This window comes from Hirundo rustica, chromosome 3 (genome assembly GCF_015227805.2).
Source record: "Hirundo rustica isolate bHirRus1 chromosome 3, bHirRus1.pri.v3, whole genome shotgun sequence".
Classification (NCBI taxonomy): Eukaryota; Metazoa; Chordata; class Aves; order Passeriformes; family Hirundinidae; genus Hirundo; species Hirundo rustica.
This window is the reverse complement of record NC_053452.1, coordinates 84,561,350-84,584,195: the sequence shown is the minus strand read 5'-3', so window position 1 is coordinate 84,584,195 and position 22,846 is coordinate 84,561,350. Positions and strand designations below refer to the sequence as shown.

The 22,846-nt window shown below is 35.3% G+C and overlaps 1 protein-coding gene across 3 annotated transcripts in view; it reads left to right on the top strand.

Annotated features, from left to right (window-relative positions):
• Positions 1-22,846, top strand: part of SENP6 (SUMO specific peptidase 6) — a 71,148-nt gene that overhangs the window by 32,132 nt on the left and 16,170 nt on the right. For 2 of the 3 annotated variants that reach the window (XM_040058274.2, XM_040058276.2), the window contains 10 exons: positions 3,414-3,434; positions 8,432-8,502; positions 10,658-10,797; positions 13,148-13,550; positions 14,679-14,911; positions 17,395-17,565; positions 18,198-18,240; positions 19,872-20,051; positions 21,888-22,114; positions 22,695-22,801. In XM_040058274.2, the coding sequence (XP_039914208.1) occupies positions 3,414-3,434; positions 8,432-8,502; positions 10,658-10,797; positions 13,148-13,550; positions 14,679-14,911; positions 17,395-17,565; positions 18,198-18,240; positions 19,872-20,051; positions 21,888-22,114; positions 22,695-22,801 (1,596 nt within the window). The remainder of the gene's footprint in view (positions 1-3,413; positions 3,435-8,431; positions 8,503-10,657; positions 10,798-13,147; positions 13,551-14,678; positions 14,912-17,394; positions 17,566-18,197; positions 18,241-19,871; positions 20,052-21,887; positions 22,115-22,694; positions 22,802-22,846) is intronic. The other variant, XM_040058275.2, reaches the window with a different exon arrangement.

Genomic DNA, 22,846 nt, shown 5'->3' with positions numbered 1-22,846 from the left:
ATTTGAAGTAAGCAAAATCATGCAAGACTGCTCTGAATGTTGACTTGATAATACTTGTGTACTTGATTGAGCTTTGTTATGAAATGGTTCTTCAAACAGCCAGTCAAAATAGATTCATCTTACCAAGTTCAGTGCCATAGGTTTCTTCAACCTGCTCCAGAGATTCTTAATCTTCAGGGGATGTCAGATTTGCCTGCTTGCCTTTCTTGCCTGTGGGATTTACTTCTTTATAAGCCTACAATGTGAGGTGAAGAAAAAAAGGTAGTGACTTGGCATGTGTGACATGCAGAAGGAAAACTAAAGCATAACATAGGCAAGCTAAATATTGTGTGAAGTAATTGGATAGTAGTCATCTTGATTGTTCTAAATATGTTCTCTTCTAGGATTGTTATTGTAGTTCATTTACATTAGCAACAGATAATTAACTCTTATTCTAGGACTATTTTGGAGTTTTAACGGCAGGAAATAGTAATAACAACCGAAAGCAGTGCTTTGTTACTGGAGGATATCAGAACCAGCATGATCTAATTGACTTGAGGGTGAGCTTTACATAGGAACTTTGCAAATGATGTTTAATTCCAGTAGCTTCTGACTCAACTGACTGCTTTTTAAAAGCTTCTAAATTTTTTTCTGAGTTAAGAGGATTGAAAATTAATAAAATACGGCTTCCTGACAGACTTTTTTTTTTAATAAATAAGAGAGATTTCAAGGCTACTTGAAACATAGGTTTCTGAGTGAGAAGGCAATAGTCAGAAAAAAGCCAACTAAAATAGGACTATTTAAAACTGACCATAATATGAAATTCCAGACCATATAAAGTGGGTAATGTATTTTAGTCATATATTTTTACTTGTGTAGGAATTTTTTGGATATTCTTTTTTGGCTAGTCTTTACTGACATTAGGCAGTAGTTGAGTTTAAAAGTAAATGTTGGTGGTAGTTCCTCAAAAAGGAATTAGCTGAAAATGTGAGTGGCAAACCAAGAATAAAATTCTAGGTATTTATCAAGACAGAAGAGCTGATCGCATGGAAATTGAGCTCTAAATTGTTGGGGTTTGTTTTCCTTGTGCTAATTTGCAGGAGGCACAAAGCTATGTTCTGTTAATTTTTTTGCATTTGTAGATTGTTTTATGGTGTGGTGATCAGTAACAACTTGGGGAAGATAATTTTATCTAACCTAGTATATTGTACTTTAAATCAATGGGAGGTTCTTGAAAGGATAACCAAAAATAAAAACATTATTACATGAGTTGAGCAATTTCACTTTCTGGCACTGACATAATAGATTCTGTTACTTACACTGGGTTTTTTGGGTGGGGATGGGGTCACATGGAGCAAGCTGATTATGAACTCAGTTATAATCTGTATCAAATTGAATTTGTATGATTTGTACTGCATTTCTTATCTCCTGCATTTTTTTGCACGTGCATGTCAATTGAAAGTCTTCTGAGTATCTGTTGCACTCATATGTAAAATGTAAGTTTCTAGCACAACAAAATTTGGTATTTCAAAATAATATTATGATAAGTATTCATGTTTTTTTCCAGTGGAATCTGGGGATTAAATTAAAATTTGTTCCTGTCTGATACAACAGATTTTCAGATCTAGCTTGTCTTAGTGTGATCCAACTGTAACGTTATTTTGCTTCATTTAATGAATGCATAGTTCTGTCTTGCGCTGTGGACTGACTGTTCTTCCAGCCTTGGCATTGAAATAGCATGTGTGTACCGCGTATTTAACAAATCTTACGCGTGAGCTGCATGAAGCGCTTGGTAGGGACAGCGATCAATCTGGAATTCCCATCTCTCAATCTTCCTGAGGTGTAGAAGTGAGAATTGTTTTAAATGCATTATATTGGTGAGGAATTTTAAAACAAACAAATGAGGCATCTAATGTAATGACAGTGCATAGTATCAGGCGTTCTGGAAATTTTTCCCCGCCTTTAAGTTTTCCTTAGCATTAGGTGTGTGTTCCTTAACAGGGTGACACTTTGAAGCACCTGTAAACAGTTAATCCAAGTTACATATTAACTGTGCCAAGGATGCAAGGATACAGGATATGGCTCCATCCAGACATGGTTTGGATCTGACTGGATTGATAAACTGGGACGTGACCTGCACAAAAATGGTGTTTATTGTTAGTAAAGGCTAGCTAGGAGCAATTCTTCTCCACCAGCACTGGCTCATTACCTGCTGCCCCAGTTTTAAGTTGCCACGGTCTCATTCAGTTTTGGAGTCCTTTTGCTCTCTTCCCAGAGCACTATGAAGATGGAACGTATTTGCACGCTGCACTCTGTAGGATTATCAGGACTATGTTTTTACCTTCTTTGCTTCCACTCCTGCTGTTTTCTGAGTAACAAGAGAATTAGTCTGTTCTATTCTTGTGAGTGTACTGTTTGTGAAAAAGAAAGGAGGATGAGTTTTTATTACTGTAATATTATTACTCTGTTTAATTTGGCTGAAGTAAAACAGGAAACAAATTGAATTTGTTCTGTTCTAGGTTACAGTTAATGTGATGCATGTATGTCAGAAGTTTGTTGGGCTTTTGATATTTGGGATGAACAGTCACATAGATTAAAAGCATACAGTATTCCATATTCCAAATTTTGAAAAGACAGAAGACACGTAGATACTGTTTTCAAGTTGTTTGTGTGCTAAGCTTAGTTACATTTATTTTTATATCAGTCTTGGTATACAAAGGACCAGAATTGTGAGCATCAGCTACATTAATTTCTGTGTTAACTCATGTTAATGGAGATGCTTGTAAAAACTACTGGCCCTAGTTCCTAGGTTCTTTTGGAAGACTTTTTTTTTTGGCCTAAATCTCAGAAGGAGGTTTCCATTTATCCTTCTCTAGCCTTTCCACATGGTTTCTTAAATATTTAAGGACTGCTGCTGAAATTTGTTTCTCAGTTTGAACACATATATTTTTTACTAGTTGGAAACAAGTTCTTGCATAATTTTTTTCTCTTTTGCATGGCAATCAGGGATTGTTTTAGTGGTTGACCTCTGTCTTAGAAGTCTTGTCCAGCCGTAATGGTTCTGTGATTGGAAGTGAGGCTTGATAATAATTAGTGTATTGGAACTATATCTTACTGGCTTCTACATTGCAAGTGAATTGAGGTGACCAGGTTAAGTTCAGAGTTAATCAAAATTTTCTCATTGAAAAAGAGTCAAGTCAATGTAGTATTTAGACCACTGACTGTTGCTGTCTGTGAAGTAGTTTTTATGTATTCCTAATTACTTTGACAAAAAATGTGGTGAAAAAATTATAATGCTTGTTTCAAAATTAGACTGGTGAGTGAAAGACAATGAAACAGTTACAGTTTATATTTAATAACTTTTGCATTTAGTGATGTGCAACACATGTGGGGCTTTACATCTTATGTGTTTTTTTCTTTTTTCATATTTTAAGCAATCTGGACCGAAAGGAAAGGTAAGCTTACTGTTGATCAAATGAGCATGACAATAAGCATTAAGAAAATTACCTGATTACGTGCTGTATTAATGCTAGTTAAAGAATATTCAATCCAGTCAATCATACCTGCTCATATGTGATGGGGGCTGATTGTTTTTACTTCTGTTTTTGTGGTTCACTTACTTGCTTTTAGTGAAAAAGGACCTTTACATCCATCTCCAAGTAATGCTGTGTTACTATGAATTTTGGGTAATTTTCCACTGGAAAATGATTTATATATCCAGTGCAAAATTACATAAACATTCTCTGGATTTTAAGAATTCAGTGCTAATTCTTTTGGTAGAGCAGAGAACTTTGTATAATAGAATGGTTCTGAATCATCTTAGTAAAATTATTCTGAAGCTCCTAGTAGGCTGTTTAACAGCTTTAGCTCTATCATCTCAGCTTGGTTTGAATAGCATTAAAGGTTTTTATTGCTTTACTGTGTGTATTTTGTTCATGAAGTGCATATGTTAAAGCAGTTAACAGAAAATGTATAGCAAAACCTGACACACTGGGTTTTTATCGTTCATTTCAGGCTAATTTCTCACTTGTTTTGTATCTGGTTTACTGCTGTTAATATTTTGTTAGCAGTATGAAATAGCATACATTTATTTTTCTTCATATATGGCTTAAATTTATATGTTAGCGGAAATGTTTTCTTGATAGTAATGAACTCATTACTGTTACAAAACTATTTTTTGTAAATATACTGTCTGTGTAGGTGGCTTTTGGCAGTATGAGCTTGATACCAGGTTGACTTGTTTAAAAGTATATTTAATGTTTAACTAATAATGATATAAATAGCACAGTTCTGTGTGAATTCAGGATTTCCTAGATTTATTTCAAATTCAGAAAACCAAACCTTTCTGTTTTACTGCCTTTAGTTACTACTTAAAAGAACTATCAAATAGATACTCTTCAGCCAGTTAGTGTCCCTGGATGGCATAGAAGAAAAGGTTTGAGTTTCATGCTGGTGTGATTTTAATTTCCTCATGGGGACACCTGCTGCTTCTTCATCCAGTACTACTGGATATGTTCCTTTTTCTTTGCCTGCTTTTTGTTGTTGTCCTAGCAGGGGAAGATGATGTAGGCAGGAGCTGCTAAATTTAGCTTTAATCATTACTGTCATGATAAGTGCAGCAGCAGCTCCTGACTTTTCTGGGCCAAATGGGGTTGGCTGACCTGTCTTCTGAAAACCCTATGCCCTCTGCTGCTGCTTCTCATTTCAGCCTTTGGCTTTTGTACTCTGCTCTTCCTCTAACACATGCTGAAGGTAAATCTTACCTCAGCAGCTTTGTGCTTCCATCTTATTTTACTCTCTTTTTCTTGTAATGATGACCAACAGCCTGCCTGCAGTGATATATCTCCAAATAGTGCATACAGGAGCCGAGGAAAGGCTGAATAAGGCCTCTCAAAGAGCCAGGCTGTCCATTAACACAGCTCTTGTGTAAGCCTGCACCTCAACAAAATTAAGAGTTGGTGCAGCCTTTTTGGTGTGGTTTGTACCAAATTGTAGGTCACACTCCCTCTCAAATTCTCAGATCCAGATGTTTCTTCATATTTATTTGTTTTCTGGCAGAGCCAGAAATTGTGGCCCTTTCCTCCCCCCCCCTTCTTTTTTTCTGTTTTTTTGTTTTCCTAGAGACTAAATTTTAAGTGAAAATATCACTTTGTCTAGAGAGTTTCATAAAGGTCTGTCTGCCAGGCCAGTGTGAAGATGCTAAAGTCCAATGCCATGAGCAAGAGAATATAGCAGTAATAATGAATGTTTGCTGAAAATACAACATCAGTGACACCATTCTGTCTGGGCAAAGCACACTTACTCAAGAATATTGTAGCATTTAGCAAGTAAAATATGTCAGAAGTTCGTGATGCTGCACAGTCCAGACTGCCTCAGTATTTCAGTCCTGTGTGTTGCAGTAGAAGCTTGATCTTTCTTGCTCCTGCATTTAATATTTTGCTGTTTGATGCTTTGCTGCTTCCTGAGATTGTTTTTTATCAAATACTTGTCTACTTCCCTTGTACCTAAAGGTAGTAAATGTGCTTATAATCTAGGAGATAAACAAGGTGCCTAAAATTGTTTCACCTCTGAGCACTGTTTTTTTAAACTGTTGTACACAGTATATAGGTCATCTTGATCGGCTCAGCTGTTTGATCCCTCAATTATTTCCATTGAAATGGAAGACTTCATTTTGACCAGGGTTTAACAGCAAGAAGACATTTGTTTTGAAGTGCTGTATGTTTTTAAATCTGTTCTAAGAATTCTTTTTTCTTTTCCAAATAGTCCTTTTAAGGTAGACATAATGTTTGGTTGAAAAAAACACGAGTTTCCTTTCTGTTTCTGCACTCACACACAATTGAATGGCTCTGTGTACTAAGTGTTTTATTGGAGAATGGTTCTGCAGCTGTTCAGGCAGCAACAAACACTGTGCTCAGAGGGGCAGCTTTGGTTTCTAGTCTGTAAAAACTTCATGGTTTTGTGCACTCTCTTTCTCTTTGTGAGTTTTTCAGGAAAGGAAAATAGTAGAAGGTGCCTAAAGTTGCTGCCCTCTTGTGGAAGGGCTGTCACTGTCTCCAAGAAAGCTTTTTTTTTTTTTTTTTTTTTTAAATTGAAATGTAAAAATTAAATAGACTTTAAAGCTGTCTTCATTTTTCTTCCTAATTCAAAACAACTTCAAGCCTGACCTCGAATTGCTAACCACACTAAAGTGTGTTGGGAAGCCTCAGATGACTTGGAGCTGTTTTTTCTGACTTGGGTTTGGGTGTTACTGGTTCAGTGTGAGTGTATGAGTTCTGTATTGTGGGAGAAGAAAGATACACATTTTTTTGCTATCGCTTCTGTATTCTTGCAAGTGTTTGGCTGTTTGACAGCTATAAATATGAGTCTGTGCTGCTGACATAAAATTCATACGGGTAGATAATGCTAGTGTTTTCTGATTTGGTGTGAAAGGATTACTTAGCCATATATGATAAATAATGAATTTATCATCTTAATAAAATAAATATATTTTGCATATTAAAAATGTAATACAAATGTATGATTCTTAGAAAAAAAAATGAAGTTAGAAATGCCAGAGACTTGAATTGTCAACTATACGTTGAAAGAAATTTTAGTACTCTAAATCTGCCATATAATTTGCTTTATTGTTCACTTTCAATTAAATGACAAATAGTTCCAATATTGTTTCTCTTAAATGTAATTTAAGTGTTATATATTTTAGACATCTTACAGAAAATTTTTCTAGAAGTAATTATGTTCAACAAGACTTGTTGTTATGAAATACTAGAGAAAGATAATTATGACACATGATGCAACAGCTTGTGCACCCTTACTGCAGTGTTTGTATTTTTCAAATCTGAAATGATGCTACAGGATTTTTTTACCCTTTAGAATGTCATGAACATTGGTTTTGATAGTACAACTTCTCATAATGACAAGTTTGAGCGCTGCTTTCTATTTCCCCTAATTCTGCCTCGAGTAATTTTTTAAGGAAAATTATCTAAAAAAATAATGTGTTTAATTTGTGAATAAATATCCATATTGAGTTTCCAATTTTGGTTTAGTTTTTATGTGTGCAGGTATTAAGTAGGATTGTTTCAGAAACACATTAGACACAATCAGTAACAAGTAAATTACCTAATCTGTCATCTGTGATATGTTTGCCAGCAGTCATGATAAAGTAGTATGACATCTCTACATTCTGAGCAGCCATGCTTGTTTCTCAATCCTTCTTTCTGCCAGAATCTTCTTTGAAGCTGCAGCCATCAACACAGTCAAATGTGTTTAGAATTAGGTATGAGGTGTCCCAAAGGGCATGATGGGTCTTGCTCCAAAGATATTAGTTAATAATGTTACCTAGAAATGCAGAAAATTCATTCAGGTTTGATAATTTGATGCATTGGGAAGTGTTGTGCTGAAAGAAATAAAATCTTACACCTAGAGCTCAAGTCTACTTCACCCATAGCCAAATTTTTTTCAGATAGGTCCTCAGAATTTAGCTGCTAGCGGAGATGTTACTGCATACAGCTGTTTGTTTGCCCTCTTGCTGTTGATTAATGTCCTTGTAATCAGAGGTAGCAGTATGGGACATGTGTGACCCATTTGCAGCCCAGTGCTTATCTTTCCAATGAAACCACTTTCTGGTGAGTTTGTTGTCAAGGCCTCCTGTGTTTCAGACGTGTGCCATCCTCTGTTATGACAGGAATAGTAATCTGTAGCTGCAGGGCTGAGTAAGCAGCGAGAAAGAAAAGTGCTACAAACAGTAACCCACATGCACTGAGCTTCAGGAATCTTAATTTGCTATCAGCATGATTTGACACACGTGTGTAAACTGAAAACATCTTTCAGGAGACTCAATGCTTGCTATAATGCCATATATTAAATTTGCACAAAAATATGTGATATCTATATTATGCAAGTTATACCAACAGAAGACTTATTATCCAGTAATTTGTCTATATTACAATATTTTAAAAACAAATATATAGGAGCCATATCTACTGTGATGTTCTTTCTGGGTTTTGGCCTCAAGAGTTTTTGATGCATTGGATGTCTTTCCTCTGTTTTGCATCTTCTCTTTCTTTTTTTAACATGTGGAATGTGTGGAATCTAATATTAAAATAATAGTTGTTTCTGTTCTTGGCTTTTAAAAGTATCTGTCTTGTATTTCATGAATGAGGAGGAAGAGAAGATGCAGGCTTCACTATGTGGAAACTTGGGTCTAAAAGTGACACTCTAGAACTATTGATTATTAAAGAAGAGATTTAGATCAGAAACACTTCCAAGATATTTATTGTGGCTGTTTCTATTGTTCTGGTAATACTTTTTATGTGTACAAATACCATGTAATAGGAGAAGTGACTTACTTGTAGCTTTCAGATACATTTCAGGTTTGTTTTGTTCATGTATAATTGTGACTTAATTTTAATGGTGTCTGTTAAAAGAACAACCCTACATCTAATTCATCTTCCAGAAAAGAATACCCACCTCAGCTTCAGAAAGTGGAGGCAGATCACATTAGATTACCACGGTCTCAAGGAGTGGGTAAGTTATCTTTAGAGTTCTCATTCCTTCTAAGCAGAATAATTTTTTTAATACCTGATTTGGGTGGGTTTGTTGCCAAGTCTTATAAAACCTTCAGTATATATACTTACAGCCTTAGATCATGTTATTCTAGTTTTGTACAAGTTTGTGCATGAAGGGATGATTCTGTCCTTCTTGACAGATTTCTGCAACTAGTTCAGTCATGTAATAATTTTAAATTAGGCTTCAGTTATTTTTAAAATAACAGAAATAGGGAAAATTTGGAATCATCAAACTGGAGATGGAACAGATCTCTGGAGTTAACTAGACTGAGCCCAAACCCCCAGCTTGATTGTGAATTATTGATGAGGAACTTCTGTAGCAGCGTTAGTACAAGAAAAATGCAGTGTAGTAACCAGTGCTTGGTATGAAGTGTATTCATACGTTGAGGGAGTTAATGAAAGAGCCAGCATCAGCTCTGTACCTCAGCTGGAACATGCTCTTGCACTGTTGTTGGGGGATGCTGGTGGAGGTGCAGTAGAAAAAAAATGGTTTGGTTTGAGGGGTGGAAGTTGTGAAATTGGAGAAGAAAATACCCTGGGTTTTGTTAAGTTTTGTTAGTATAGATACAGTCGGTAAACCTGCTGCATAGTCCCCTGCACTGGCGAGTTGTTCTGCCGTGTGATTTTAGGTTAATGTTAAGGTCTTCAACAGTACTACTCTAAAGTAAGTTACCTTAGGAAATAGCCCCACCCATTAATTCATTTTAGAAAATGAGCCATTCTTTAGTTTTGAGATCTCTTCTCATAGTGGGATGTTTGTGAGACCATCAGTGTCTATATTGAAAAGTATTCATATCTATTAAAAAAAAATTAGTCTTAGAAAAAGTTCCAATATGGAGACTGCAGTTAAAGGAATATAAATAGCACTTTTGCATTAAACCAGTTAAGGTGCTCTTGTACAATACATTCCACTTCTTAAAATGCAGAGTGAGATTTAATTCATGTCCTGTGTTCCTATACTCTTACAGCATTTAAATGAATGTCCCAGTATAAAACAGGGTACGACAGTATAATTCACTGCTACTGTGTCTTGTGTTGAAGGAGTCAATCTGAAGGAGTAAATCTGTTGATTGCCACTTGGCAGTGTTCCCAGGTGGTCGAGAAGGCCAGTGGCATCCTGGGCTGTGTCAGCAATAGTGTGGCCAGCAGGATCAGGGTAGGGATTGTCCCTCTGGACTCGGCACTGGTGAGGCCACAAAGTGCTGTGCCCCAGTGTTGGGCCCCTTAATTCAGAAAGGACATGAGCATGTCCAGAGAAGGGCAGCGGAGCTGGTGAAGGGTCTGGAGTACAAGGTTTATCATGAGCCAGCTGAGCATTTAGCCTGAAGAAAAGGAGGCTCAGGGGAGACCTTACTGCTCCCTAGAACTACCTGAAAACATGTAACCAGCTGGGGGCCAGTCTCTTCTTCATGTCTTAGGTAGAAGGATTAGAGGTAAAAGCCTTATGTTGTGCCAGGAGAGGTTCACATTAGAAAGCAGAAAAAACATGTCACTAAAAGAGTGTTTCAGCGTTGAAATAGGTTGCCCATGGTGGTGACAGGGTCACTGTCCCTGGAAGTGTTCAAGAGGCTTCTGGATGTGGCACTTGGGGGTATGACTGAGAGGTGATTATGGTGGTGATGCCAGTTTAATAGTTGGACCAGATGATCATGGAAGTCTCTTCCAACCTTAATGTTTTTGTGAAATCCTAATTACACAGAACATTTCCAATTATTCTAAATGCATTCACCAGTAATTCTGTGTTAAAGATTTTCATCAGCATAATCTAGCATCCACTCCTATTTTTGGCAGCAGACCCTCCACTTGATTTGCAGTGAAGTTAGCATAGATTTGCAAATCCAAAGCTTCTTGCAAAGTTGTAAGATAAAAATTGAGGGTGAGTGACCCTGCAATAGTATTACTAAAACAACATTTTTGAAGTTACTTTGGGGAATGGGCTTTTTTTCAGTTATACAACAAATCAGTAGACTTTTGAAGCTGTAGTTTTTTTGAGCTTTAAAAATGTGTTTATGTTTAGTTCAAGTTAGTGTATATTAAGAAATAAGATGATCGTAATTACAACAGTATATGAGTGGACATTTCTCGTTAATGTTTTTGCATCTTTTCCCTTCTAGATAGTGTAATGGAGAATACAGACGAGTCTGAATCAGAATCTGACATTAAGAGAAAGGTGCGACAGAAAGGTCATTGCAATTCATATCAATCTGACTTGAGTCTATCTTCTGCTACAAAAAAATGCCTAACTCAGTCAAAGGTGGGTTATATTTTAAAAACACATAAACTCCTGTTGAACTTTCAGAGTTGTTGCTTATTTTAAAAACAGACATTCAGAAGTAAAGCAGGTTGATGTTCTAAAAATCCTTAGAGTGGGGAGGAGGATTTACATAATTAAAAAGAAATTACAGTGATAGAAATATTAATGTGCCAATATTGCTGCTAGCTGTGAAATATTTCTTCCCTGATTTGAATGGACAGAAGCTGCACTGAAATGGAAAAGAATCTCTGATTTAATTGAATGGCTGATTGGTAAACCAGAGATTGATAATTTTAATTTGCTGAAATAGAGGAATAATATTTTGCTCTTTTTTTTTAGTGTCATGATTTTCAAAACAGTAAAGATAAAAGTGCTGCAAAGGTTCAAGTATTTTTTATTAAGATGCTCACTTTTCCAGGGAGAGTAGCTCCTTAGGTATCCAAATGTCATTCTCCAGTCTAGATGCCGCCAACCAGGATGTTTTTGTTAGGAACTTGTTTGAATATCAGATGTAAGGTACTTTAGAAAATGCTGTAAGGCTCTCTAGGTTTTTTATCAACTTCCCAGGCTACTGTGGAAGCTTCATAGTGACCACATACAGGTCACACTGTTTGACTGTCAAAGCAAAACTTCCTGTAAGGAGGCCTCAGTTAAAAAACAAAAAACAAAATTCAGATCTGTGATTTTTATATATGATTAGCTTTTGTTTGAAACACCTGGTACTGCTCTTTTGCCCTTTCATTGCTTATTTAATATGATGTTAATAAGGAAACTGGTTTAAAATTTTTGGCATGTAGTTGAAGTAGAGGGGTGCAATTACTTTGTACTTAAGATCCTCTAGGTATTCTTGGTGCCTTCTCTTGAATATTTTTAATGTCTGATGGTTGAAATTCTTCAGTGTGATAAGCAGTATCTAAGAACTACATCCTGTAAACGCACTAAGGCACAACGCTGGTTTTCATGTCACTTGCTATCTCATCCCACAACTCAGATTTTAAGGGTCTGATGTATTTTATACACTTAGGGTTTTTTGCTTCTGTTTCTCTATGTTATGTGTAGCTTTGTTAAATTGCAGAAATTTTGTAAAAATAATACGTTTTCATTGTTTGATTTTCGTCTTTACATTTGGGGTTTGAAATGACTTCCCACACCTGTGGAAGTCCTCATCTGGACGTGTGTTCATGGCCGGAAGTGAGGAAAGGTGTAAATTGTGAAAGCTCTGTTTTGAGAGTAGATTCTGAAAGTTTTTGATGTATGTAGGTATTAGTTGCCTTCAGTAGTTCACAGTACAGTGGTTATGCCATTTGAGTTCAGTGCTCCAGGAGACAATAACATGCACTAAATTTTCATCTCTAGAGATGTCCCCTATTCTCTTTGGTACTTGTTCTGTACTTTATATGTTAGTATTGAATCCCTCAGATTTAGAAGTCCAAATTCTACACTTGTAATACAAAATTAAGTGGGACCTAGTGAATGTGAGAAAAACAAAAGACATCTGTCTTTGCAGTGATACAATACATTTTCCCTTACGGCCCCTGCTTGCTTCTTGAAAGTCTGGGGAGCTGGTATTCCTCAAGTCCTATTTTCTTCTCTGTGGCACGTGACTCTAGAGCAATGTACGTACTTTGCCCTTTCTTTGTCTCCCTTGAGGAGTGAATTTTCCTGCATGCCTTGCCAGGCTGTGAGAAGATACCTTGGAAGGACAAACAAATTTGACCTACAAGGTTTCTTCAAATCCTCTCCAGCATGGCTCTGTAGATCCTTAGGTTACTTTATTTTGGTCTCCTGGAACTGTTTTTACAGAAATGGTGTAACCGGACCGTCTTGCTGAGGGATATATGTATCTGAACAGTGTGCAAGGTTTCATTTATGGAAGAAAATACAAGAAGGAAGATCTGAATTGTCCTACATTAATTGCTTTAAAAAACTGCCGCAAATGACATTTGTTCCTTTTAGAACATTTTTCACTTAAATGAAATAAAAAATTGAACTGTGTTTTAATGTTTGCTTTCTCTGCTGACTGTAATTGTTAACGTAGTGTTGTCAGTCTCCACTGGATATTCCGAAAAATTTTTTCACCAAAAGGGTTTTCAAGCATTGGAAGAGGATGCCCAGGGATATGGTTGAGTCACCATCTCTGGACGTATTTAAAAGGCATGTAGATGTGGCACCTGGCAATATGATTTAGTGATGACTTGACAGTTCTGTGTTAATGGTTAGACTCCATGATATTAAAGGTCTTTTCCAGCCTAAGTGATTGTATGATTGATTCTGAACAGAAATTAAGTGGAAGATATGGAAATTGTCTTTCTACTTACAATTACTGATTGTGTGTCTGTTTCTCCTTTAGCTTTTGGAACAGATTGATTATTCTACTGAATGCCCAAATTGTGGGAGGGCAAATGAAAATCAGACCAAATGCCGACATTGTGAAAGTGCTTCTCTAAAGGATTTACAAAGAGTCTCCAGACAAACTGTGACATTAAGTGAATCTGTGGGACCTTTATCACGCTCTTCAATACATCAGAATTCAGCAGGGCAAAAATCTTCAGGTACAGGGTTCAGCACAAAGAAGTTTTATAGTTCTGCTGTTGGAAAAGGTCCAGCGGATCTTCTACTCAGTAATGAGGTTGTAGGACATTCGATGTTACGACAGAATGGAAAAGTTGGTCTTATAACTGGGACAAAAAATCCTAAAATTACAGGAAGCTTAAGACAGAGGAGTACAAGACCATCTGAACTAAATGATCCAAGTAAGTACCTTTTTATGAATATTGCCATTAGCTGGAAACCCCGAATATTGTATAGTGAAGGAACTATTTGTGCAGGTTTACATAACGGATGTTGCATGGATTTTTTTTATGTGTGTGTTCTTGGGGAAGAGGGACAGAACTTTTAATGATTTCCTTTTCATATGCAGAGGTACTCTTCAAGAAAGGTGAACATTGGGGAAAACAAAAATAATTTTAAACTCTTTTTTCTTTTGCTTGTTTTTTAAAAATATATTTACATTAGGGGTATTGGAAAAAAATGCTATCCTTAGCAAAATTCCATCATTTATTCTCCCAAGAGGAAAGACAGTATTTGATTTTTATTTTGTGTTTTCCCTCCTCTTCTGAGCTATTCATCTGTTTAAATTTCATGATATGTAAAATGTTGATTTCTATGCTCTCTGTGTCAACTTAATAAGCAGGAAGGATGGAGTAAAGGAAATTATATTTTTGGTTCTATGCTTAGTTTATTAGACCATGTTGTCCTACTGGTTTGAATTATTTCAGTCATAATTTCTCTTGTTGGTTTTTAGGTTCTATTCTTACTGACAATTCTTGACAGAACCAAGAAAAGTTCAATTCTGTCTAGAGGTGGATTAATGATATGCATTTTTTATATAATTAGTTATAAGAAATAAAAACAAGGCAGAAAGTGCTTGCAACTGGATTCCAAAAACATTAGTGAAAGCATAATAAAATGGTTCATGTGGACTTTTTTTTAGGCACTGCAGGACAATTACATAAGTTACTTTTAAGGTATTACTTGAAAAGAAATTTCTGTTACAGAAAAATGTAGTGGTTGAGAATTTAATATTTTTTATTTAGTTGTTTTGTCTAGTGATGATGATGAGGAGGAGAATAGTGGCAGCACTAGGAGCATGGAAAGCATTTCACCTCGTCCTGCAGATTCAGCCCGCTTCTCCCCAGCAACTTCTACAGGAAAGGTGGAAGCAGCATTAAAAGAAAACAGTTGTGGAATAGAGCAGAGAATAGGTAGTATAACAGCAGTACAGAAGTTGCCATCATACTAGCAAGAAAAGCCAAGAATGAAAAAAGAAATTTCTTTTACAGAAAAATGTAGTGGTTGAGAATGTAATATTTTCTGTTTAGTTGTTTTGTCTAGTGATGATGATGAGGACGAGAATAGTGGCAGCACTAGGAGCATGGAAAGCATTTCACCTCGTCCTGCAGATTCAGCCCGCTCCTCCCCAGCTCCTTCTACAGGAAAGGTGGAAGCAGCATTAAAGGAGAACAGTTGTGGAATAGAACAGAGAATAGGTAGTATAACAACAGATACAGAAATTGCAGTCACACTACCAAGAAAAGCAAGAATGAAAGATCAGGTACTATTTAATGCTTTGTTTAAAGAAAACAGAATAAAATGATACATGGAATATATAAAGGCTTGTTTTGCATTGTCAGAAGTTGACTATATTTGATTGTTGTTCTTATTCAGCAGCTCATCAAGTAGTCTCTGCATACTTAATACTGGAAACATAAGAAAATGTGTTCATTACATTTTTAAGCATTCATAATGATTTGAATTATGCTGTTAACATAAATGCTTCTGTGTTGAATATTTACTCTTTGAGACTGAGCAGGGATTCTCTTAAGAAGCTCAAGGTCTTAGTTTGCAGCAAAATGTCAGTACCAGCTGTTGCCTGTTGAAACTTCATGAAGTTGAACATGAAAAGAGACACTGAGATCAGTAATGGCTCTTTAAAATTAAAATGCTTTGACAGCTGTCCCATTAATAGCACTTATTTTTAAGACTTTTGTGGTGGGGCTTGTGTTTTTTAGTTGAGTACTGCTGCAAGAATTGGATAAGCAAAGACAAAAAAATACTCCATGAGCGCACCTTAAGTGTGGCCAAAGGGGACAGTTTTCATACTGTGTTACAAGCCATCTCAATAGTGAGCCATTAACAAGAATAAATTCCATCTGGCAATTGGTAGTGGAAAAATGGTGCTGATTAAAACAATTCTTGAGTCACTTGTCCAGTTTCACTATTGTGAGTTTGATTCAACAGGAGAATCTGATCAGATTTCAAGTTGAGATAGAATACTAAAGTACTGATGCCAAAACCTTCTTGCTATGTTGAGATTCAGAAGCCAAAATTCTAGTGCTGTTGTTGATGAAATTATGGATGTTTATAATATGCTGTATAATTAGTCACCACTATCAATATGAAGCTGTGAATCTCCAGCCTTCAATAAAGCTGCAAGGCTTAAAGCTTGGATTATAAATAGTTTTTGTATTAAGTTATTCTGACAGTAGGTGCTGAATTAATTGAAGGTATTGCATTGTGAAGGCACTGGTGTCTGACTTCTGAAACTCTCCCAAATGGTTTTGGTTTTGTATATCCTTATGTTCCTGTTCACTAGTCTTTACGAACCAGTTGTAATACTAAATGTTAGGTTATTTTAGAGTCCGAGTTTACTTTGGAAAATGGGGCAATTTTTTTTTTTTTTTTGTGAAGTAAAGCACAAATTTTGCATTGATTTAATGAACCTACCAAGATTTTGAGATATCAGAGCAGCCTTCCTAGATATCATAGAAAAAGCTTTATTCAGCTGTCTTTCTTTCAGAATATTCATTAATTCTTTACTGAAGAGGCTACTTAAATAGAGCATCACTTCAGACTTTGCTGTTTTATTGTTTATCTGTGATTTGTTTTGAGTTTTTAATATTTAGCCAGTCCTGCAGACAAAAAGGAAAAGCTCTTTTCAACAAGAGGCCTAGGAAAACATTTTAATTTCAGGGATTTAGAATCCCTACTTTTTCCAGTGTATAAAATGAAGGAAGCATCTAAAACTATATTTTGAATTGTTACCAAGATAGGCTAGTGATTCAGGACTTGGAAATAATTTTTGAGATTTAGTCTTAATGGAAACACTGAATCCCTTATAATGTTTTTCTGTGGGAGTTTAACTGCATTTTGTAACTAAAAAGAATGTTTATTCATGGGCAGCTTTATGAAACAGTATAAATTCCAAAGAAAAGACTAGTGTACAGAAAATCCTTCAACAAAATAGAGCAATATGAGCAATACAACAAATACATATATTTATCTGCTGGCTATCAGCAGGCATTATTTCATTTTAAAAGGTTATTTTGTAAGATGGTTCTGTTGGTTAACAGGATACTTCATTGAGATTACAGCTTCAGTCAGCATCTAGAGACTTTTCTTGAGCTGGGGACAAACACTACATGGTCTTCTTTCAGTGTTTAGTCTTCTTACCTTGGCATCTATCCTAAAAACATGTTAGTAGTTCTGTAGAGATGCCTTAAGGAAGATTGATTTGGCTTATTTATTTATGTTTCTTGAAGACTGTACTCTGCTAATGTGATGGATGCAATGTACTTCAAGAAGCAGTCATCAAAAGCATGGATTAACAAAAACTGAAAGAAAAAAAATTAAACCACCAGCGTTGTGGTAGTTTTACAGCATTAGTGCTTTTTTATCTAAATAACATGTATTAAAAATAACTTCGTTTTGCTAGACTGCATATTTTCCAAAGGATAAAAATAAATTTGTTTTGGCAATTTAGAAACATTATATTTGATTTGGATATTTCAATAAAGTGTCTACAAGTGTCAGCTTGCCTTTTATTTTCTGCTTGAATGTAGCAATATTAACATTCTCAGGTGTTAGAAAAAGTCTTTTAGGAATTATCTACCCTCTCCATAAGTTTGGGGTGGCTCCTCTAGTAAGTAATCCTGTTGACCAACAGAAGAGTAGCTGAAAATTTAGTCATTAGTTTTAACAAGCTTTTAGCAATTAACCGTAGTGAAACGTTCTGAAACCTTGAAAATTACATTTCAGTTTGGGAACATTGTGTCTAACACTCCAATAAAACGTCGCAAAGTTATTTCTCAAGAGATGGTAACTGAGGCAGTACCTCTAAATTACCAAACTTCCTGTGAAAGTGTCATTCTGAACTGCCGAAGCATACGGATAGGAATGCTGCGCAGAATGGTGGTGGAACCTGTGATTGTAAGTAACCTTGCTCTTTCACAGCTCTTTTCAGGTTTTGATGGATATTGTATTGATATTGATAGGTATGAAGAAGAAGCATTGTCCTAGAGATGAATAATTTTACTTCTACAGAATTTATTATTATTATTATTATTTTGTTAGCCTTGTAAATGACATGGAGTTTTCAAGGAGACCTTGGAAGTTAGTTTGTTAGTTTTAGGCAGTCAGCCACATAGAATGCATACTTCTTGCTGGAATAACCACAGAAACAGCAGAGAGGTGTTACTACTTCTTTCCATCTCTCTACAAAGCACTTGATTTGCCTAAATGTTGATAGATGACATTTTCTTTTGAAGAAATAGAATTTGTGTATTTTTCAGAGTATCGTAAATGCTTTTGAAAGCTGAGTACTTCAGAGGGGGCTAAAGTTTAAACAGTCAGTATGACTGAAAGAGACTAGAGTAGCAAAGAATGTGCTTGCCTTGACTTGTGCTAAAATCTACATTCTGTTTTTTCTTAAAACTTGCATTTTGAATATTTTTAAATGTTTATTGCTTAAATACTAAGTCCATTGAGATTTGTTTGCTAACACTTTAAAGGCTTTAAGTCAATTGAAATTTTCACAATCTTGCAATTGTGTTGTCTTTCAGTTTTGCCTGGATTATATCAAAATACGCCTAGAGAGTCAAGAAGGTGAGTACATTTTTCATTTTATGTTAGTACTCAATATATTTATTTTGAATGTCAAAGGTATTAACAAGTAAATCATAATTAAATGTTCATTCTCATTTTGTCATTTATGTAATAGATTATAATGGGTGTCCGTAGTCAGATAAGAGAAAAGAAAACGGAGAATACAAATTTGACCTGAACTTCCTGGTGAATAAAACCCAAAATATTTTTGCATTACGTCTGCCTTCTGTCAGAAAATTCACAATTTGTGACATGCATACAACTGGGTTATTAGTTCTGCTTCATCTGATCCGCTTCTGCTTGATATAATCATTCTTTTGAAGATCTGTAGAGGATATGGTGATGATTGGCAAAGGTTTCCTTGAAAGTGATTAACAAAAGTAAAAAGCAAAAGTAACTCTCCTGTAAAATGTTAGCTTTTTAACACTTTATTAGTTATTTTATTTCAGTTGTTTTAAGCAGACAGTAAAAACCGCACTGGTGTCTTAGACCTTTTGTGTCTAGATCTCTCTTGATAATTTTTTCTCTAGCCTGAAAGTTGTATATTTCATGTCACTGAAAGAAATAGTGACATAATTTGGAAATGGTGAGTTACAAATCCTGCTCTGCTTCCTTTCTTTTCTTTTCTAAGGTTTTGTTCTGGGCCTGAAAGGCTTTGTTAACTTTTGTTTATCTTAAGTTGCAATCTTAAGATCTAGTCGTCGTGTTGAATTTTGCTGTTGTTATTTGTAAAAGAGAACTTTTGTATTTTGTCATTATTATATGCAGAAAGGTTATCTCACAACCTGTAAAGACAAGGGTAGCCTTTGCTTAGTCAAGTATTTAAGACTGTTTTGCATCTAAAATAAAATTACAGAGAAACTCTAGGTTTTCATGTTTTAAATGTACTTTAAAAAATAGAACACTGAAAGGCTTAATATAATTAGTAGAAAATGGCTATCAAGTTTTATTTAAAATAGCTGTGTGGTGAAATTATTTCCATAATTTCCTGATTCGTCAATAGCATTAAAATGGTGACTCATTAAGTACTGTGTCTGTTGGAGTACTTAGTACTTTTTTTTTTTTTTGAGTTTTGCATGTATATCCACATCTATATCAAATTTTATAATTTAATAAAACATGTAAAATAGTCAACATTGGCATTGGCAACATCAAATGTGCTGTTAAAAATTTACCATGTTACTGACATTTCTTTTGGGGAACAAACTAGGACTAGTCCTTTGTTACCTCAGGCAATCAGTTTATTTCTCTGCATGTGTTCATGCTCTTCTTTTTAAAGTTATTTTTCATATGGGAACTTGGTCAAAGATAAATGTGTCGTAGCAATAATTTCAGGTTTAAATCACTGGAAATTGTGGGGAATTTTTTCTGTGGAATAAAAAGTAATTGAAAGTTGGTGGGCAGAATACAGTTTGTTTCTGATTCCTTTCTTGACCGGTGACACTGGAATTTAACCTGTCTTTTAAGATACAAAAAGCCGTCACTTCTTGCATATGTGACGATTTCAAAGTTTTAAAAACTTCTAGGAAATTTAGTGAATGCATACCGATTTCTTATTAAAATCAAGGGGGAAATTGTAAAGAAACTTACAGATTTTTACTACATTTTAATATGTCATTATTTTCTCATAGAATCAGAAAGTGATATCAGAGAGATTAACCTGAAAACTTCAGAGCTTACTAAATGTGAATGGTGTAGTGTCCGAAAATTGCCAGTAGTTTTTCTACAAACAGTACCTTCAACATGTAGCAGTCTGAGAGATCAATTGAAAATGAGTAAAGATAATGTCTGGTACGAATGTAAAGGAGACAGTAAGTAAAACAATTTTAGTTCTACTATTCACTTCAAATTGTATTTTCATGTTCTGGTCATGAATGAGTGCATTTAGATTAAAAGGGTCATCACTGGCTGGGGTAAGTGTAGTGTTTTTTCAGACACTGTTACCATCCCAGGCTGGGAAAGAACAGTTCAGAACAGCTGGCCATTCTCTTTGAACAGAAGCATGCTAGTTACAACACTTAGTCAGTGTAGTATAACTTTTTTCACTAATGTTTGCACTGAATGAAAGCAAGTTGGTTCGGTTAGCTTTTGTATATGAGCCTTTATGTTTACATGGTGGCTTTTGTAATACTTTTGCCTTCTGTGCTGTTCTGCTGACAGGCTTTAGCTTTAGTTGTATAGGTTGCCCCAGCATACTTGTCATGATCTTGTGAGATAGACAAATACCTGCTTGGAAAATATATGGATTATCTTCATGTATATTAAAATTAAATTTAATTTCTATATAATTTTCAAGGTCATAGCATCTTAATGTGCACACCTGTTAAATGTAACATTGAGTCCTCCTTCTCTTCAATAGGCTTTTCTTCAGGTTAATTTTTGTGGTTATTTATATACAGTTTTGTACATATATGAATGCATTCAAATGGAGGAAGAATGCTTTCAACAACCTCAGAATTGAGTTCTCCCATAATAATCTCATCCATGTCCTGTAAGAAGTATGTCTTATAAATACAGAAGTAATTGAAGAGCATGCAGGGGACACAATACTAGGGACAGGAATTAGACCCTTGGTGGACACAGGTGTTCACAAAAAAGGAAGAAGTTTCCCAAGCTGTCTGTGTGAGAAGTCCCTCCCTTGGCATGGATCTCAGCAGTGTCCCTGCCCAGCTGTTTTCCCTGAGGCTGTGGCATGGAGAGTTTTACATCCAGCTGCTTTATTGCGTCTGATATGCAGGAGCACTTGGTGATAACACAGTTGCTCTCCGCTTTGTAAGCAGTGAAATTAATTTAAGCCTGTATCCAGAGCTGTATAAGGAATTGTGTGTAGATGCCTAGCTCCCAAAATAGGAACACCCAAAAGCCAGGTAGACACCAAAATTCCGTGTGTAGTGAATTGGGAATTACGCTGCTGAATTATTTTTTACAAGAGTTAGCATGCTGCGTTAAGAATAACCAAAGGGAAATGGTTATGCTTAGTCTGAAGCTCCTCTTAAAGAAGAACGCATCCTGGCAGCTCTGTGTTGGGCAGCAACATGAGACTGGGATTTGCAACCTGAATTCTATTCCTTTTTTTTTTTAGCTGTGTAAAATAATTCCTTTCAGTGCAATTTACGGCTTTTTGATTATTCAGGTATAGGTTGATGATATTTATATAACAGCTGATTGATCTGAGTAATTCTCTCAAACTGCTTCAAAAACAGTGATGTTTTATAGCATAGCTTTCTAGAATCAGAGAGGAAATTATGATGAATATACAATCTTTGAAATTGTCGTGAAACAATAGGCTAGGATCTGCAGTAAGAAAACGAGAAGGTATTGGTTACAGAGTCTTGCTCTCAGTAAACAAAGATGTTATTTCAAAATATGTTTTGGCTTTGCATTAATGTGATTTAAAATTTTATCAGATGTAATATTTAGCATGTCTTGATTAAGGTAGAAGTTGAATGCACTCTTTGTAAATGCAGATAAGAAAGGTTTGGCAGCTAATCCTCCTGTCCGCTCACATCTGTATTACTGCTTACATACGTTATCAGCAGTGTGTACTCATGCTGGCCTAAAATTTCAATGAAATCTGTTTATAATTGCAACATGCTTAATTTTATTTTATTCCTAATTGAATAATTTTCTCTCTGCTTTTTTTGCAGGTCAGGAAGAACAGTACATAATTTTGATTTTTGAAACTGGCCTTGATCCTCATGCAAATGCAATATTTGAAAAAATAATTATGGACATTGGTATTAGAAATAATATTTCTGACTTCTTCGTGAAAATTTCATTTGAAGAAGCCAATGCCAGGCTTGTTGCATTTACTAAGTGTTTGGAGGAGAATTCCAAAGGAAGCCCATCTCACAGAGAAAACAAAATAAAAAATGTAATTAATTTTTTGTTTTAGAACTAAGTCGTTATAATATGTGCGTTACAAATAGACTAAGGATAGTGTATTAGCCAAAAAAAATTCCATCAACTTTTGCTGGCTTTTATATGAAAATTCCCAGACTCGTCCATGGTGGATTATGAAACTATGGCAAATAGTCTGTGCATTCATAGTACTTTTTAGGGCGTTTAGTTTGATTAGAAAGTTATACAGTGTTCTACAAGTAATGTTGTTATTTAAAAACCATTAAGGGATGAGAAATCTTTACTATAATCAGACAACATCATTTTTTCCAACTGGTAAAATTGCGGTATTTCAAACAAGAAATTAAGTTGTACTGCTAAAGTTATATTTAATTAAGGCTTTCATTAAACAAACTATTTTTTAAAGAATCAGAAAGTTTTGTGATTCTGCAAGAAATGAGCAAAGACCTTAGTGTAATAGATGAGGTAGGAAAATAAAAAACCCACAGACTTGAAAAAACAAATATTACACTGCTGGACTTCACGAAGTTTTATTACCATTTCAGTAAAATTGAGCACAGTATGCAAATTAATATTGACTCTATTCTCTTAAGGTTGCTTCTGAGTCCAAAATGCAGCAGCGAAATAAACAGTTACCGTTTTTTGATGATGATGAAGAAATTGGCGAACCACATACAGTATTTATTGGTCCTATAGAAAAGTAAGATATTTACCTTTGCCCTGTAATAATTCACTGAGGGTTTTT